At 39.7% G+C, this 18,564-nt stretch overlaps 2 protein-coding genes across 5 annotated transcripts; both read right to left on the bottom strand.

The window, feature by feature from the left end:
- Nucleotides 1-183: 183 nt before the first annotated feature.
- LOC133479233 (CD209 antigen-like protein E) lies at nt 184-8,186 on the bottom strand. Of its 3 annotated transcripts, none has more exons than XM_061775894.1 (8): nt 8,048-8,186; nt 7,824-7,974; nt 7,538-7,627; nt 4,970-5,074; nt 4,138-4,242; nt 2,902-3,053; nt 2,690-2,793; nt 184-1,582 (listed from the first exon to the last, which is right to left on the bottom strand). In XM_061775894.1, the coding sequence occupies exons 2-8, from the start codon at nt 7,939-7,941 to the stop codon at nt 1,414-1,416; spliced, it is 843 nt and encodes a 280-aa protein (XP_061631878.1). In that variant the 5' UTR covers nt 7,942-7,974; nt 8,048-8,186; the 3' UTR covers nt 184-1,413. The 3 variants fall into 3 exon arrangements, with proteins under 3 accessions (XP_061631878.1, XP_061631877.1, XP_061631879.1); XM_061775893.1 differs by having other exon boundaries at nt 7,824-7,971; XM_061775895.1 differs by having other exon boundaries at nt 7,824-7,957; nt 8,048-8,185.
- A 113-nt stretch (nt 8,187-8,299) lies between these two features.
- zgc:92606 (uncharacterized protein LOC100000242 homolog) lies at nt 8,300-17,598 on the bottom strand. Of its 2 annotated transcripts, none has more exons than XM_061775900.1 (5): nt 17,393-17,598; nt 11,018-11,149; nt 10,853-10,931; nt 9,785-9,903; nt 8,300-8,713 (listed from the first exon to the last, which is right to left on the bottom strand). In XM_061775900.1, the coding sequence occupies exons 2-5, from the start codon at nt 11,105-11,107 to the stop codon at nt 8,648-8,650; spliced, it is 354 nt and encodes a 117-aa protein (XP_061631884.1). In that variant the 5' UTR covers nt 11,108-11,149; nt 17,393-17,598; the 3' UTR covers nt 8,300-8,647. The 2 variants fall into 2 exon arrangements, with proteins under 2 accessions (XP_061631884.1, XP_061631883.1); XM_061775899.1 differs by having other exon boundaries at nt 11,018-11,107; nt 17,393-17,595.
- Between the last annotated feature and the right edge of the window lie 966 nt (nt 17,599-18,564).

Raw genomic sequence — 18,564 nt, 5'->3', positions numbered from 1 at the left:
CACATCTAGATTTAATTCCATGAAATGAAAGCTGGAATTCTGAACTTTTGTCTCATATTCATCTCTTCAACTGAAACCCAAGTGTCTTCAGTATACAACAAAAACAAAGGAATTGACCTTGCCGTTCCAATACTTTTGGAGGGGACTGAATGCTAAGAGAGAATAAAGTGCTGCACAAGCATATTTATGTGACAATAAAACTTTATTGTAGCATAATTCAAGGCTTTTAGTTCCACGTAGTTATAATTCAACATATTTGACTAAGGCAATTGGAAATGTATATGAAATTAATATAGTATAGAGTAGCATACACTCATTGGCCATACCATTAGGTACAATTGCACAATCTAATGCAGTAGATTAAGGCACAATGTCACAAAAAGTACATAAAATAATGAGTATAATGTACTTAGTGTGAAACCTGGGCCTATTTATTTAAACACACAGCTGGTTCTGCTTTAATGGTTCTGCCTGTCACACTTCTGCTGACATTGATAGATGACCAAAGATACATTATTTGTCATAAATAAATGATCATTTCCAGACAAATTAAATAAAATTGCATAATTTCCCACTTTCACTTATGACAAAATATAGTCTATAGTCTTTTATTATACTGAATTATCCCATAGTTGCTGTGTGATTTTTATTACGTCAATAGATCTTTGTTCTCGTGTTACTTTTTCAAATGTACCTAGTAGCTTAATTGTTTTCTCCTCCATTATCAGTGGCTCTACCAGCCTCCCTTTTCTCTCAAGGACAAGATAAAATAGCTGTGTGAATATGCCTTTCTTTCTTCTTTCCTCAACTGCCTCCCATTTTAGTTTAACTGTGCATTGCTCTTCTGTGTTCTTCAGAGTCAGAGAGAGGCTCAAGCCAATGTAAGCAAGTCTTTTCTGTGAACTGTACTGTGAACCGTACAGAATGCTTAACAAATGTATTAGATCAGCACCCAATGTAAGGTTTATGCCACATGAACAGCATTGCTAATGTACAAAGCTCTTTAGCCAAAATATCATTTTTAAGGCGAAATGTCAAGATTATCAATGTGTGTTAAGTTTAAATCTTACTGTTTTACAAATAAAATATATATATATTTTAAATAAAGCAAATGATTATTTCTCGACAAATGAGTTACTTCCATTCCAGAAAATGTTTGTTTTAATCGTTTAATTAATGAATAATTCCGGGGTTTGAAAAGGTGATTTAAATTTCAAATTTCTCAATCCTTTTTAAAATGGTAAATGTTGAGAGCCCACTGAAAATAAAAGAGTGCGTGTTAAAGCCTAGTGACAGGTGGGGTAATAATTGTGTTAAGCGTATGATATATAAGAAATAGTGGCTACAAATTGCTACGGACAGTATACAGTGCTATGTATCTCAACTTGCAGAGCATCTATCATTTAGGTTTCTTCAGTTGGAGGAAGGAGAGGAGGCTCCTGATTGAGCTGCGATTCCGAGGTTCATCTGACAGATGAAGTACGTGTATGAGCCGCAGGCAGACATCATCCAGTTGCTCTCGGGAAAACCGTTGCTGTTAAGTATCGCACAGTCCCCCGCTGTCAAATCTGCTCCCCAGTAGCTGCAAAGCAAAACAAAAAACATCACTGTTTGTATTATTTTACAATCTATCTATCTAGGTTTTTGTGGTATAAAAAAATTACACCAAGATAAATTAAAAAAAAAAAAAATTCACTTTTCTACCTATAACCTGTACAATTGGAGGTGTGGGGGGGAATAACAGAGTGTTTACAGAAGTGTGCACACCCTTCTTATATCACTGGGGAATTAATCACATTAAAACATTAATTGGGAGTCAGCACACAGCTGCCACAACTTAAAGTGCCTCTGATTAACCCCAAATAAAGTTTAGATGTTCTAGTAGGGGCGGCAGATCATTTTGACTGATTTTGTCGATGTATACACACTGAATCTACCAAATTTTTAAAATTTTATTTTAAACAAAAAAACGAAGCATGCAATACGCATTTTTTTCCCGTGATGTCCTTAACAACTAAACATTGGGTTTATTTCATGAACCATTTAAAACGAACATTTAGGAATAGCTTTTGATATAAAAAAAAATAATGTATGTAGCGATATGGGAGCGTTTGCCGTGTCGTCACCAAATGGTCACGTGGTGTCTCGGTTGGCAGAAAGCCTTTCGAAGTCAAAAGCCACCTGGAAGTCATCGAGTTATTCACACTTATTTTTTTTTTGTTTATTAATAACTGGCAGTGCGGCACGGTGGACGACTGGTTAGAGCGTCTGACTCACAGTTCTGAGGACCGGGGTTCAATCCCCGGCCCCACCTGTGTGGAGTTTGCATGTTCTCCCCGTGCCTGCGTGAGTTTTCTCCCGGTACTCCGGTTTCTTCCCACATCCCAAAAACATGCATGGTAGGTTGATTGAAGACACTAAATTGCCCGTAGGTGTGAATGTGAGTGTGAATGGTTGTTTGTTTATATGTGCCCTGCAATTGGCTGGTGACCAATTCAGGGTGTACCCCACCTCCTGCCTGAAGATAGCTGGGATAGGTTCCAGCACGATCGCCGCGACCCTTGTGAGGATAAGCGGTTCAGAAAATGGATGGATGGATTGTTGAGTGTTTGTTTTTATGTATTTTTGTATTCTTGTTATGTTCAACCAGAATGTTCAAAACAAAAAACATAAACTACAGTCAGATCACCTCTCTTCCTGGGTGGTGTTGTCCACCCAGATCCACTGAACCCCTCTGCTCTTCCGAAATCCGATCCAGTATATTAAGCCGTTCCCATTTTGAGTCAGAAAGGTCTAGAATGGACAATCAGCAATGGCATTTAAACAACAACAATGTGCAAAAAAATTGCCATCAATGATGCTAAGTGGTGCCAGGAGCACAATGATCAGCATGAGAACCACCTGGACTTTGTGGCGGCTGACCACGACCAGAGATCCTCCTTGCCTCAAACAGTTCCTCCGGCTCTCCTCCCAGTTCAGCCTGAACGTGGAAAAGAAGAAACAGGACTGGTCCAGTCTCAGCCACCCGGGGGGGCACTGGTGACAACAGTAACCTAAAGCAGGGTATACACACATATTGTGCTACTCGGTGAAAAACATGGCCAAAGTAAAGATAATACAACAATACAATACAATACAACAAATGTCTTTTTCTTCCTGATGGGAAAAAAGGAGGCCTTTATTTTAAGCGGATGGTGCACTAGGTGTGTTTATTCAAGTAGGGGCCTCTATTTGAGGAAATACAATAGCCTATGGCAGTTATTGTTAAAGTCTGGTATGAGTACCACTAATGTCACATGGGCTCTCTCTAGTCGTACGCAAAAGAATCACTCAATTAAAGACAAAAAAACTTTTAAACATGAAATACAATCTAATGTACTAGAATGAACATTGTAGCTGTGCATACAGCCTTTTTTTTATCCAGTAAAGTACATTTTTCAAGTACACTTCAGTTGTATTTACATAACTTTTAAGTACAGTATTTGCATTTAATCTTTAAGAACTACTTTGATGTAAATAAATTACCGCAAAATGTAAACAAAACAAAGTTTATCATTTTTTGCACTAAACTAATAAAAAAAAATTTAAAAATCACAGTACATTCCATGGAGATAGAAAGAGTATCTAATCCTCTTTTGTTAAATAAATACAATAAACTTGTTCAGCTTGTTTGTGTTTGCTTTAGGGTCCAACCACGGGTGTTTACGCAGCCCTGACACAATATAAAACAAAGATGTCTCTGTTAGAGGTGTTATTTTGTGGAATGACTAAGACATTACCCTGAAAATGTGTAGATTCGCTTTCACTTTTTAAAAGTATGCTTCAAATTAAAGCAGTAAAAAAATATAAATGACAAAGGCATATACAAAAGAAATTGAAATAATATTGTAACTTGTAATTGATGTTTTTTTTTTAAGTGATTGATTGATTGAAAGCTAATCAAATAAAATAAAATATTTTCCCTCACTAGTAACATGTCATAGTTTGCCAATGTTGTCCTACTCGTGAGGACAAAGAGCATATTAATATATGGTCCTTAAACTAGATATCAGGATATCGAATACAAGCTCAAACGGCTTCCCGTAATAATCATCCATCCATGCACCAATGCAGTCACTTTAATTGTGTCACACTCACATTGGTCTCGAGCTTGAGAAGTAAAAGCCCTGCACTGCTCCATGTTGCACGTTGGCGGAGCCCAACTCACTGGGCTCACCGGGCAGGCGGTCGATCCCGTTTTCACTAGAAATTAGTACAAAAGGTTGGGGGGAGGTATGCAGCAGTATAACAGACTGGCAACTATCAATTGATATATGAAACTTGTATATCACGATATGAGTTTGGGGGAGGAAGGAATACATTTGTGTATTTCGGGAAGAGCACAGACTCGAGATACGAACGCGGCATAGTGGCAGTGATCTTGAGTTTCACTCACTTCACAGTACTGTGGCAAAAACAAAAAGAATTACACTTTGTGTATTTAAAACAAGCACATAGCTTCTATGTTGTGGTGCTATGACACTAAGCAATGGATTGAACACAAACAGTGTAGCAACTGATGTAGACAGACAATATACTCACAGAACGACTACTATTCGTGCTGCACTGATGAGCTGGGAGAAGTTGAGATGCCTCAATGAACAGCATATTTGTCTGTCTTATACTAGCCCCAGGTGGCCAAGGTGGGCACACCAGAAAGAGCAGCATAATGGCCGTTAAACAGATGCAGGTGACAAAAACGGTTTAATTCTAATTAAGTCATTGCTGTATGTTTTTTTATGGAGTTGTTTTTGGGGAGAAGGCTGGAACGGAGTAATGTCTAGATTTGAGATACGAGTGTTTCCAGTTACTAGCATAGTCACGTAATGAATTAAATGTGTATTTCAAGGCACCACTGTATTGGTATGTTTGCAAATGTTTGGCCACTTATAATAAATCCCCTGTGAGACGAGTTGCTGCACAAACTCACTTTTTATCATGAGGATGATGGCAACCAGCAGCAGCACCAAGCAGAGCACGGTCAGGATCAAGCATGCAACACGGTAAGTCCTCACGGAACCTTGGGGCTGTTTGGCTGATAAACAAGGGAGACATCAGATATGTTAGTTGGAGTTATTGGCAATGTATTCCAAGTCAGAAAAAACTTTCCAACTACACTGAGGGACTTGTTATCTGTAATATTCTCGCTGCTCATTTTGATGAACACAAAGACAACTGGGCGGCACGGTGGACGACTGGTTAGAGCGTCAGCCTCACAGTTCTGAGGTGTGGGGTTCAATCCCCGGCCCCGCCTGTGTGGAGTTTGCATGTTCTCCCCGTGCCTGCGTGGGTTTTCTCCGGGCACTCCGGTTTCCTCCCACATCCCAAAAACATGCATGCATTGGAGACTCTAAATTGCCCGTAGGTGTGAATGTGAGTGCGAATGGTTGTTTGTTTGTATGTGCCCTGCGATTGGCTGGCAACCGGCTCAGGGTGTACCCCGCCTCCTGCCCGATGATAGCTGGGATAGGCTCCAGCACGCCCGCGACCCTAGTGAGGAGAAGCGGCTCAGAAAATGGAGGGATGGATGGACAAAGACAACTGTCCCGTGACTCTACTTTACCGACTGTGTCCCTGACTGCAACGTTTGGGCGGCCTTTTATCTCATTCCCAGAACATCTTATCTGTTTCACTCAGGGCATAATAGTGAAACTAATTCATGGAGTGCGTGAGTCAAGCGACCACTTGACGACTTTAAAACTCGCTTGTTTTTGACCCATATACAGCGCTGTAGTTTTCATGTTTGTTACACCTATAACTACAGCGGTGCCTTGAGATACCAGTTTGAATAATTCCCGTTTATTTCACTTCATTAAGTCCCCCTGTTCACAAATAATAACATGACTCCTTTGTAACGTCACTTGTAGTCAGATATTGTATATACATTGTTCAACTATTGTTTTGCTTTGATTTGTACCCCTATTCCCTGTGTCTGTTCTGTTTCTTTGTCCTCTCAAACCTGGTTCTGTCCTGCTGAATTTTCAATAAACATCACAATAATTTAAACACACACACACACAGAGGGAGTATTTCAAACTCCCCTGTTACACAGCAAAACTGTTCCAGCATAAAAGGCATAAAGAGCCCCCATTCTGCATAACCATGCAGCTGAATAGGACAGGTTTAAAAATAAATAAATAAAAATAAAATGGGGGGAGGGGGGGGGGGGGTGGAATCGTGTGCCATTAAGATAGTAAAATTTCATGATTTAGTAGATTTCAAAATGATGTAGAAGGATAATAAAAATATATTATCTAAAAATATTGAAATAAAGTTTGAATAAAGAGTAAGTAACTACAGTCTGAAAGGTATAGGATGTAAAATAGCAAGATTTGGAACCAAATGATGGAAAGGAGTTACGTGCCGCCATACAGCACTCGTATCTCAAGATTTTGCTCGCAAGTCAAATCAAGGAATCGGCCGAAAGATTATTCGTATCTCGAAAATCTCGTGAGTTGGGTCACTAGTATGATCATATCACAAGGCACCACTGTATTGTATTTTAAAATTACATTTTTCATAATTTTGATGATTATATCTTACTGTTAACAAAAACCCAAGATACACACATCAAGAAAATTTAATATTACATAAGAAACAATCAAAAGATATTTTAATTTTAGAAATTAGGTAGGAAATGGCGCTTCTCCAATGTAGTCTCCTATGTGGTTAATAACTCTATAGAATACATACGTGACTTTCACTTTTTGAATTGACTTAAAATGAACTTTTCTACCATGTTCTAATTTATTGAGATGCACCTTTATATTTTTCATACAGCTTTTGAGGTTTTTGTTCATATTGTATTCCAGTTTCAGTCAGTTTTCATTGCGCGACATATTGTCCACAATATAATAAATACATACAATGTTATTATTTTACATTTATATCTGTCAATCCATTTATATGGATTTCATAAATTTAAGATAATTGTTAATTTGTTACAAATTTCTGTATAACTGAAAGCATATTGCATGCAAACCTAGAATGAAAGCTGTTTTGTATTTTAAGCCTCAAGGTTTCACCACCAAAAAGCTCAGCGAGAAGTTCAAATATATGAAAATATTCCATATTAAGTTGTTTATTTTTTTCCTCACATTTAACTTATGCACATTTAATTTGGGTCATTCACCGTTTTAATGAAATATTGTGGCTTGCCAAATGATTTTTCATGCAAGATGAATACTCGTAAAAATAATAAAATACAAATAATTTAAAACAAACCAAAAATAAAATAAGAAAAATGAAGCACATTAATAAATACATTATAAAATGACACTAGATAGTCAGCAATAATTTGGGCACAAAAAAATCCCACAACTTCTGCTTTTGATCCTTTTTTCAAGAAAATTAACGTCACTTTCTTATCAATCTATTGAAGCTTAGCCACACTGTTATGGAGACACGCCCTTGTGTCCCAGGCATGCTATGGCCCGTTTTTTAATTTTTTTTTACAGATGTACTTTACAAACACATACATTATTGCAGTTAAATATACCTGGTTGTTTGGGTGGTTCCAAAACATTCGAATAGATATCCTCAGATTGCTTTTGCAGTCCTATATAGTCGCTTGGTTGCACTTCCTCTGCTGGTAAACCAAAATAAAGAGCACACATTTGAACAGAAACTATATGAAATTTGTTAAGTCCTAAAATGATGTCAAATTTGTTCTATTAGAAAAAAAAAGGTCAATAATAAGACTATGTATGCCTTTAGTGGTTATGATCCATCGTCAATGTGTGTGGGTAAGACTCGCTATATAAAAGAAAAAAATATATACTTACAAAGTGGGTTATCGGCAAGTGTATATGGATTCCCTTGCCCTTTCACTTCCAGCATAGGTTCCTTTGCTGCCTTATCCTCTTGACGTTTTGTCTCGGCAGCGTGCTCCTGCATCTCCATGATTCCTTGAATCCTCCTTGGGTTGAATGGCTGCTATGTTATGTAACTCATCATCAGAGGGTAATTGCTGATAACAGAAAGTTGCGTGTCAAGACGAAGTTTTTACCGTGAAAATGTGCAATCAGGGGAGAAAAAACATGTTCTGCTCCCAGACGTGTCCAGTCTTCAGCTGCTTGTTGAAGAATGAATACTTCCCCTTATTAAGATTCTCTGTCTTTGTATTTGGCCTTCCTCTAAATTTTTTTTTTTTTTTTTAAGATGAGTTTCACATCTAATTCAAGGTGAATCCAGGGAAAGGAAAAAGCATTGAGAAAAGTGTGATGTGACATGATATGCTAAAATAAACTGCTCTTTACAATGCTTTTGTAATCTTTATTTGCCACACAAAAAAAAAAAGTTCATGATTGCTCAATTTACAAAAACAAAACTATATTCATTAAATACACATGAGAAAGATGAGGGGAGCTCTGGCCAAGATCATGAGACCACTTCCTTTTCCATCAATTTTCTTCCTTTTTTCATTTTTCTTTCACCATGTAAGGATTTTTTTTTAAGTAAACATTTAATAATAAATGAAACTGCAACCTTCAGACTTTTTCCCCACCACGTGATTACTCGTACACTAATATAGAGAATAATAATGGCGTCTCCCATCTCCCCTCTTTCTCGTTTTCGCCATCCAGGCCAACCTGGCGGTATGCTCCCTTCAGGCACCGTAGACGCTCTCGTTGCTGTAGGTCATGTAGAGGAACAGGTCTTCTTCGTGGTGCTCCTGGAACGTAAGGCAGTACAAGTTACATTTTTCTATCTCAAATAATATTTATACATTCAAATAAATCGAAAGACCATTAATCCATTCCAGCCCCAGAAAAAAAAGAAACATTTTGTAAAACAAAAGTACTAACATAATTAAATAGAATGTAAAGAATTAAACACTTTGTGCAACATGGTGTGTATCCTTGGCCACCAGGGGGCAGTATAATACATTCATTCATAATGCACTAAGATGAGTTTCACATCTAATTGACTCAGTAAGCTGCAGTAATATTACTTGTTTTTCACAAAGGATAAAGAACATATGACTGGAAGTATTGTTATATTGTCTTCCTACATGTGTTGGTGCACCATCTGTTCCAATATCTGTTGCTGAAAGGTTATAACAACCGCAGCATTCATGCTAGTCTCGTTAACCAGTCTATGGCGTTTCGCATTGTGCGTTAGCATTAAAGCATTAAGCATTAGACGCAAGTTATGTGGTTTGATGAACTACACCACACGTAATTCACATTTTTTGTTTACATTTCAACTGGGAATGGCAATAGACAGCTGGAAGTACTTGACAGTTCTCCCAAAAATTAAGAACTGTTTACTATCTGCTGCTTGTTGTGAAGTTCGCTACCGCCATTAGCACTCGTAACGCAAATTTTTGCTCGCAATTCAAAAAAATAACTAAAAAACACATTCGGGTCACAGGGGATGTCGACGACCTTGTCAACTGTGGGGCTGTGAAGCTCTTTGAGACACTTTTGTGATTAAGGCTATACAAATAGACTTGACTTGAAAGCTCTTTTCTTGAAAACTTGGGTCATTCCTAAGTCAAGGTACCTCTTTATTTTTAATATTTCTGTGGAAATTGATGCAAGTTAATGCTGGGGAAATAATATGTTGGAAACAAACTGATTCAAAGTTTGTTTGGTGTACAGAGAGATAAAGCAAATCTATGGCAAATACAAAATGCAAATAATAATGTCATTATCATTTGTGAACTGTTGAACAATCCCTACAATGATACTGCTCTACTTGTGACAGTGAAGCAACACAGGTGAAAAAATGCCCTTCTTACCTCATAGACTGCAGAAAGAGGTGAACTGGAGGGGGGCAAGGAGTTGTTGACAAAGAAGAAGAGCGCCTCCTCTGGTCTCAATGACACACGCTGGCGGATGAGGAAACACAACTGCCCCACTGAGGGGAAGAGACGGCAGGAAACGACATGAGATAATCAGCAGAGTTTTGCGCAATTAACAAGAAAAGAAGCATAACAAAAGAGGGGTGGGCAAACATTTTTATGCATGTAAAATAGTATATTTTAAAAACATAATTTAGGCTATTTTTTATGTTGTTGTAATGAATTAATTAAATGATCATTAATTAACAAACCTATTATTTCATAAAATAACTAAATTAAATGTACAGTGAATACTGAATATACACGGTTTGGCATTTGCAAATTCACAGTCGCACATTTTTTGAGGGGGGCGGGATGTTTGTTAAGCTGACTGCGCAGACTTGGGAGCGGAAAGGGAAGGCAGAGATCTTACGTAGATAAGCTCGAGAGATTCAAATGACCTGATTTCAGGCCTCTCTGGAACTCAGGAATGCGTGGACAATTTTAATTCATATTTGACATGTTTACTGAGGGACCATAGAGCCAATATTACATCATAAATATGAGAAAAAATTGGTTTGGTTCAGTATGGCACCTTTAAAAGTCTGTATTATACTTCCCCCTTGTGGCCAAGGCGTGCACACCAGCGGGCGCGCAACACTCATGGGCATTGAAGCATGAAATCATGGGGCTTAAACATTGTTTACATTCTATTTAATTATGTTATTACTACATGTTTTCATAAATTAAAATTGTGTAGAATACTAGTTTTCTTATTTTTTAAAAAAACACATTACAAAATTTTTTTGTTGGAGAATTTTGTGAGTCTGGGACATATTAATGGCATTTAATTTATTTCAATGGGAAGCGATGTTTGGGGGGTGCGGGGGGGGGGGCTAAATAAATGTAACAAATCTCTTGACTCTTGATAATGTAAATGCTAGGTGGGCCATACTTTGCCCACCCCTGACCTAAAACTACAACCATTGCTGTACCAACCACAGCATGTACGCTTGTTAATAGTACCTGTTAAATCTGAGGGCACCAAGTATTTCTTCTTATCCAGTTCAGGAGCTCGTGACCTCTGGGCCCTCTCTACAATGATCTGTTAGATTAAAAAGAAAAAAAAGAGGGAGTTTCATACCTTGTTGCCATCTGCAAAATAATATAAGAGTTTGCTGTCATGCTGACCGGTATCTTGTCAGGATGCTTGGCCCGGACACGCTCTCCCTCCGCTCTCCTCACCTCCAGCGGTACAGAGCGCTGGTACTGACTTGCCATCTGGACGCAACGTCACCAGAAAGCATTTAAGATGACACACAACTGCTTTATATTGTGCGGACAAAGGAGAAATTATTACATCACTAAGCACCACATGACGACAAGTCTGTTGTGAGACATGAGGCACGCCTCTACATTTTTGTCCTATTAGTGGTGAGCTACTTAACAAAATGTAGTGAGATGAACAAAAATAATTAAAATCACATGAATGCTACTCATGTAAGCAATCTTCCTTTGTAATGTGGTGTAAATCATGTGCCACAACATTTAATGGAATATGAAATGGATGCTAATTACATATAACAGTCTATGATGTCGTAAAGTACACGATGCGCATACATTTTGACTGGAGTCGGTGGTCTGCGATTAATATGACATAATACGTGCATAATCTTGTTTTATATTTTGTTGCCATCATGCTGTTCTATTTGGCAATACTAGCATAATATTAAAATCACTTATATTTGTTTATTTCGGTTCAAACTAAATTGCAAATTTTGAGGTTCCGAACGGTGCTCAATGCACTAGAATGTACGAAGGCATGTTCAGTTATTATTTAAGGCACAGAAGCTTTTCATACAAATATTAATGTAATTATGACTTCACCACAACATTAGCAGAGGATAAATTGATAGATCGATAAATCGAGAGATCAATAGATAATTTATTCATCTACAAGGGAAATTCACTTCTAGGGCTACAGTAAACAATATTTTATGAATCGATAATTACTTTGTTAATAGAGTAATCAGATACAAATTTATTTTTCATTCTTCTTTTCCTTTTGGCTTGTCCCTTTAGGGGGTCGCCACAGCGCGTCGGCCTTTTCCATGTAAGCCCATCTCCTGCATCCTCCTCTCAAACACCAACTGCCCTCATGTCTTCCCTCACGACATCAATCAACCGTCTCTTTGGTCTTCCTCTAGCTCTCTTGCCTGGCAGCTCCATCCTCATCATCCTTCTACCAATATACTCACTATTTCTCCTCTGGACGTCTCCAAAACATCGAACCTTGGCTGTCCCTCTGATGAGCTCATTTCTAATTTTATCCAACCTGGTCACTCCGAGAGCGAACCTCAACATCTTCATTTCCGCCACCTCCAGCCTCTGCTTCCTGTTGTCTCTTCAGTACCACGGTCTCTAATGGCTGGCCTCACCACTGTTTTTATAAACTTGGCCCTTCCAGTCTATCCTCATCTGTCAGCCTATCCATCACCACTGCAAATTGGAAGGGGCTCAGGATTGATCCCTGATGCAGTCCCACCTCCACCTTAAATTCATCTGTCACACCTACAGCACACCTCACCACTGTTCTGTTGCCCTCGTACATGTCCTGTATTATTCTAACATACTTCTCTGCCACTCTAGACTTCCGCATGGAGTACGACAGTTCCTCTCTGGGTACTCGCAACTCCTCAAAGTAGTCTTTCCATCTATCTAGCACACTACTGGCACCAGTCAACATATTTCCATCTCTATCCTTAAATCACCCCAATCTGCTGCACATCCTTCCCATCTCTATCACTCTGTCTGGCCAACCTGTATAGATCCTTTTCTCCTTCTTTAGTGTCCAACCTGGCATACATGTCATGCTAGAATATACACCAAGGACTCTCCTGCCTGCCTCTCTGATCACCTTGGCTGCAGTGGTCCAGTCTTCTGGAAGCTCCTCCTGTCCACCGAGAGCCTGTCTCACCTCTTCCCGAAAAGCTGCACAACACTCGTCCTGTCTTAGCTTCCACCAAATGGTTCTCTGCTCTGCCTTTGTCTTCCTAATCTTCCTCCCCACCACCAGAGTAATCTTACACACCACCATCCTATGCTGTCTAGCCACACTCTCCCCTAACACTACCTTACAGTCTGTAACCTCCTTCAGATTACATCGTCTGCACAAAATGTAATCCACCTGTGTGCTTCTACCTCCGCTCTTGTAGGTCACCCTATGTTACTGCCTTTTCTGGAAAAAAGTGTTCACTACAGCCATTTGCATCCTTTTCTACCACCATCTGTCCCTCCAAGTTCCTTTCCTGGATCCCGTACTTACCCATCACCCCTATTTCCTTCACCAACATGTCCATTACAATCTGCACCAATCACGACTCTCTCTCTGTCTGGGATGCTCAGGACTACTTCATCTAGCTCCTTCCAGAATCTCTCTTTCACCTCTTGGTCACATCCTTCCTGTGGGGCATAGCCACTAATCACATTATACATAACACCCTCAATTTCAAATTTCAGCCTCATCACTCGATCTGATACTCATTTCACCTCCAAGACATTCTTAGCCAACTCTTCTTTTAAAATAACCCTGACACCATTTCTCTTCCTATCGACACCATTGTAAAATAATTTAAACCCTGCCCCTAAACTTCTAGCCTTACTGCCTTTCCACCTGGTCTCCTGGACACACAATATATCAACCTTTCTCCTAATCATCATGTCAACCAACTCCCGAGATTTTCCTGTCATAGTCCCAATATTCAAAGTCCCCACATTCAGTTCTAGGCTCTGTGCTTTCCTCTTCTCTTCTCTTTCTGCCAAAGAACCCGCTTTCCACCTCTTCTTCTTTGACTTCGACCCACAGTAGCTGAATTTCCACTGGCGCCCTGCAGGTTGACTGCATACCGATCCGGTATGGAATTCTTTGGATGAACGCTCATATTTGTTTGGCGAAGTTTGAAGCCGGATGCGCTTCCTGACGCAACCCTCTGCATTTATCCGGGCTTGGGAACGGCCTACAGTTTGCACTGGCTTGTGCTCCCCATAGGGCTGCAAAATGTGCACGTGACATCCGGTTATTATTGTTGTACAGTGTGGATTGCTAAAAGCCAAAGATATTATGATCATATCTGTGACTTTTAGTACGCTTTCTTCCTGGCTTGCCACCATCGCGCTAACTTATTTCTACCGCAGTGGTGCATGAGTAAAATTAGTCCATGTGGAAAAATGATCACAACAATGCTTCGAGGCAAAGATTTTTTGGGAAATCTAATTATTTGAATTTATTGATTATTCGTTTGCAAAAGTCATGCCGTAGTCTATTGCGAGTGTATCATTCGTCATTCCGACGTACAAATTCGGCTCACGCAGCAGCCGCAGGAGCGCCATTCAGTCGTAAACAATGACATGAAGCAATAGAATGTTTACAGCATTTGTTATTTATTGAGCAATGAATGATGTGCCTCACACATGTACACAAGTATGAATTAAATGTAATCATACAAAAAATCATATTTTCTGTTTTTGTTCTATTCATCCATCCACCCATCCATTTTCTGAGTCGCTTCTCCTCACTTAGGTCGCAGGCTTGTTCTATCAACAAAAGTTGAATCAAGGCAAGTGGACTGTTCTTGTTTGTTGAAGTATTTTCACCTTTAATCCAAAAGGCTTCTTGAGTTCTACATTTCTAGGTGTGGCGTCTCCCTGTTTATGTCTCTCAGGGTCTGTTCCTTGGTGGTCAAACAAGGAACACACCCACAAGACAAAATCATCATGTCATATCTTTACAGACCAGAGAGCCGATGTCACCTGTGCACAGATGTTCCTGCTGATTCATGGCAACAAGAACACTGCTACTCTAAACAATACGACTTGACTGACGTGACATTCGGTGAGTTGCGTCACTCGGGGCTTGCATGGGAGCGTTCATTGAACGTCATCTTGACCTATTTTTGTATGTTTTTTTCCAATCAATGATTGGCAGAAACGCCATCCACTTCTATATAATATTGGTTAAGCCAGGGAAACCTTGTTTTTGTGGCTATTTATCACAGTATACAAGTTTGGACCAGCTGATGCCAAGCAAAGTTAAGCAGCAAAGCTTGTGAACAACAGCGGCAACCAGGATTTGCCTTAAATACGAAGTTACGGACAAATGTGTCCCAAATCCGTCCACTTGGCCTGACCTGAGAGGATGTATTTGATCGACAACTTTTCATGTAGGCCTACGTAAAAGATTTAATGAAAGTCTATAAGTCTCTTGACGTATACAACTGTTAATCATTAGGTTGGCGATTGGAAAATATTCAGATGTGAAAGGTCTCCAGACGTGACGTGTGTTTGCATATTTGGTTAAGTATAAGGCTCAAATCCATTCTGAATTTTAATTACGATAGTAGGCCTACTATAAAAGGTAAAATATCACCAAAGGAATGCAGGCATGAAGTAATTAAGATGAGATGCAAGTTACCTCATGTAGGATTCATCTATTGTCATTGCTTTTGTGCCAAATATCATTTTTACCCCGCCTCTCGCCCAGAGTCAACTGAGCTAGGCGGCAGCACGCCCGCAATTAAGAAAATGGATGGATGTATGGATGAAGGGTGTGATATATATCGTTATATTATATCGCAAAACAAGTTAATATAAAGTTAAGTGTCCTGTCATTTATGTACATCCCAGAATGCAACATGACACTGCCAGTTATTCATTCATTCATCTTTTGTTCTGCTTATCCTCACTAGAGTCACGAGCGTGCTGGAGCCTATCCCAGGTATATTTGGGCGAAAGGCGGGGTACACCCTGAACTGGTCGCCAGCCAATCACAGGGCACATAGAAACAAACAACCATTCGCACTCACATTCACACCTACTGGCAATTTGGAGTCTTCAATTAATGCATGTTTTTGGGATGTGGGACGAAACCGGAGTGCCGGGAGAAAACCCACGCAGGCACAGGGAGAACATGCAAATTCCACACAAGCGGGGCCGGGATTTGAACCCCGGTCCTCAGAACTGTGAGGCAGATGTGCTAACCAGTCGTCCACCGTGCCGCACTGCCAGTTATTAATACAAAAAATAATAATAATAAGTGTGAATAACTCGATGAGGCGACACGGTGGACGACTGGTTAGAGCGTCAGCCTCACAGTTCTGAGGACCCGGGTTCAATCTCCGGCTCCGACTGTGTGGAGTTTGCATGTTCTCCCCGTGCCTGCGTGGGTTTTCTCCGGGCACTCCGGTTTCCTCCCACATCCCAAAAACATGCATAAATTGGAGACTCTAAATTGCCCGTAGGTGTGACTGTGAGTGCGAATGGTTGTCTGTTTGTATGTGCCCTGTGATTGGCTGGCAACCAGTTCAGGGTGTACCCCGCCTCCTGCCCGATGACAGCTAGGATAGGCTCCAGCATGCCCGCGACCCTAGTGAGGATAAGCGGCTCAGAAAATGGATGGATGGATAACTCGATGACTCCCAGGCGGCCATTGAATTCGAAAGGCTTTATGCCAACCGAGACACCACGTGACCATTTGGTGACGACACGGCAAACGCTCCCATATCGCTACCTAAATTTTTTTTTTTATATATATCAAAAGCTATTCCTCAATGTTCGTTTTAAACGGTTCATGAAATAAACCCAATGTTTAGTTGTTAAGGACATCACGGGGAAAAAAATTGCGTATTGCATGCTTCATATCTTTTTTGTTTAAAATAAAATTTAAAAAAATTATTTTCTCTGGTTTCTGGGAGAAACGGACAAATTAAATAAAACCTACCTATATTCTACTGCTGATGACTAAAGAACAGAAAAGGGTAGAAACAAAACTTGTTGCTGGTGAAAGAAGGAAGTCTATTCTTTCATTTGGTAGATTCAGTGTATATATATATATATATATATATATATATATATATATATATATATATATATATATACACACACACACACACACACACAATATTCTGTGAGTCTTGGCAAAATCAGTCAAAATGATCTAAAAATGCTGATACACTAGGATTGGCAATGAATGTTTCAAGTGTGTTTTCATCAGTTTCAAACGTGTAGGAGGAGTAAAACTAGAAAAAGAATTACATGGTCTAGCCAAATCGCGAATTTTCACTTATTGCGGGTGGCTTTGTAACGTATCCCCCGCGATAATCGGGGGTTCACATGCCCCTATTTTCAAGCGTGGGTGTGGCAAAAAGCTGTAAACAACAACAACAGACTGGAGCTCGAAACACTTTTTTTTTTTTTTTTTTTGCAAGCGTGTTCACCCACTTATCTCATTGTTTGTCCCCACGTTCTGTCACATGGTGAGTCGAAATGAAGCAAAACAACGTCAGCCATTGAGCAACAGCAAGGCCACGTCACAACAGCCGTGTTGAACTTGACAGCGAACTAGCACTGCTTCGACAGCCATATCCCGATAAACAACAACCTTATAGAGTCAAATTGAAATTTGAGTACTATTTGTCTAAATTGTGGCTCAAGTGTAGTGATGTGAACACAAACCTTGAGGAACATGTATGTCGCGATTGAATACCAAGGCGCCGTTCCTGGTTTACGTACCTTCGGGCAGCTAAAACACGGTTTGACCCAATGACAGAGCAAGTCCCAAAGTCTCCGCTAGTCCCTCGTATCACCAAATTGACTATTCTACAAAAAAAAATTATATTGCTCAAATGACTGTTTTCTCGAACTTGGGAGTCCAACCGAGTGTAAAAACGTCGACTGTCGTCTTCCGCTCCACGAAAACAACAACAAATATCACGCAGCCGGCCCACAATATTTCTGACCAATCACAGATGGCCATGTTGATTGACAGCAATGCCGGACCATTCGGAATGCATTAAAGGAGAAAACTCTGTGATGTCATTGGTGAAAGGCTTCCGTTTTTTTATCAATTGACTGGCCAAGTTTTACGGAGTGACGGAAAAATGACCCAATCGGCGTTTTCAGAATCAATTGAGACACGCCCCCACCGTTACGTGCTCGACGTGCACTATGTTGCGTGCATTGCTGCATACCTTGGTCTCAGCATGAGGGAACTTGCACTTCATAAGATAGGAATGTCAATGCAGATGCAACTAGGAGGTAAATAGATTTAAAATAAATAAATATTAATTATTAAATAGACTTTAAAGCTCAAATTGGTTTAAATAAATGACTAACAATACACTAATGCTTATCGCTTTGGCTGTAGTTTGCAGTGATGTAGGGTAGACCCAGGCCACTGCATCATACCGAGAGGCATCATTTTGGTTGCTTCCTTTACCTACACAATATATATAATATATTTCATGCAGTGCACTTTCAATACCACAGCCACAATATTGAATAATGTAAATCTCTCAGACAAGACCAATCTAAAGAGATCTGTCAGAAGGACTGAGCTACAATAACATAAATTCCCTTTTTTTTTAATGAAATTGTCTGAATTCATTGCCAACAGTTTAATTCACTTTATTTCGTGGCATTTAGCTAAGCTGTACCACTTCCAGTATGTGTGGCTGTGTGGTGACCCACAAGAGGGAGACATTCACCAGGGGCGTGTATCTTCAAGCGAGGGGCAGGAAATGAAAGAGTAAAAAGGTGTTGTTGGCTTCAAAGGGAGTGGTTGGCTGTTTGAAACACTCTGTTTGTATGTGCAGAGGAAAGTGACATGACTGGTTCTCGTCTCCCCATCTTGTTACTTACCGCATCTCCACAAATGTTTTGGATTTTTTTTTTTTTTTTCTGAC

The sequence above is a fragment of the Phyllopteryx taeniolatus genome, chromosome 6, assembly GCF_024500385.1.
Source record: "Phyllopteryx taeniolatus isolate TA_2022b chromosome 6, UOR_Ptae_1.2, whole genome shotgun sequence".
Taxonomy (NCBI): Eukaryota; Metazoa; Chordata; class Actinopteri; order Syngnathiformes; family Syngnathidae; genus Phyllopteryx; species Phyllopteryx taeniolatus.
This window is presented reverse-complemented; position numbering and strand designations above follow the sequence as displayed.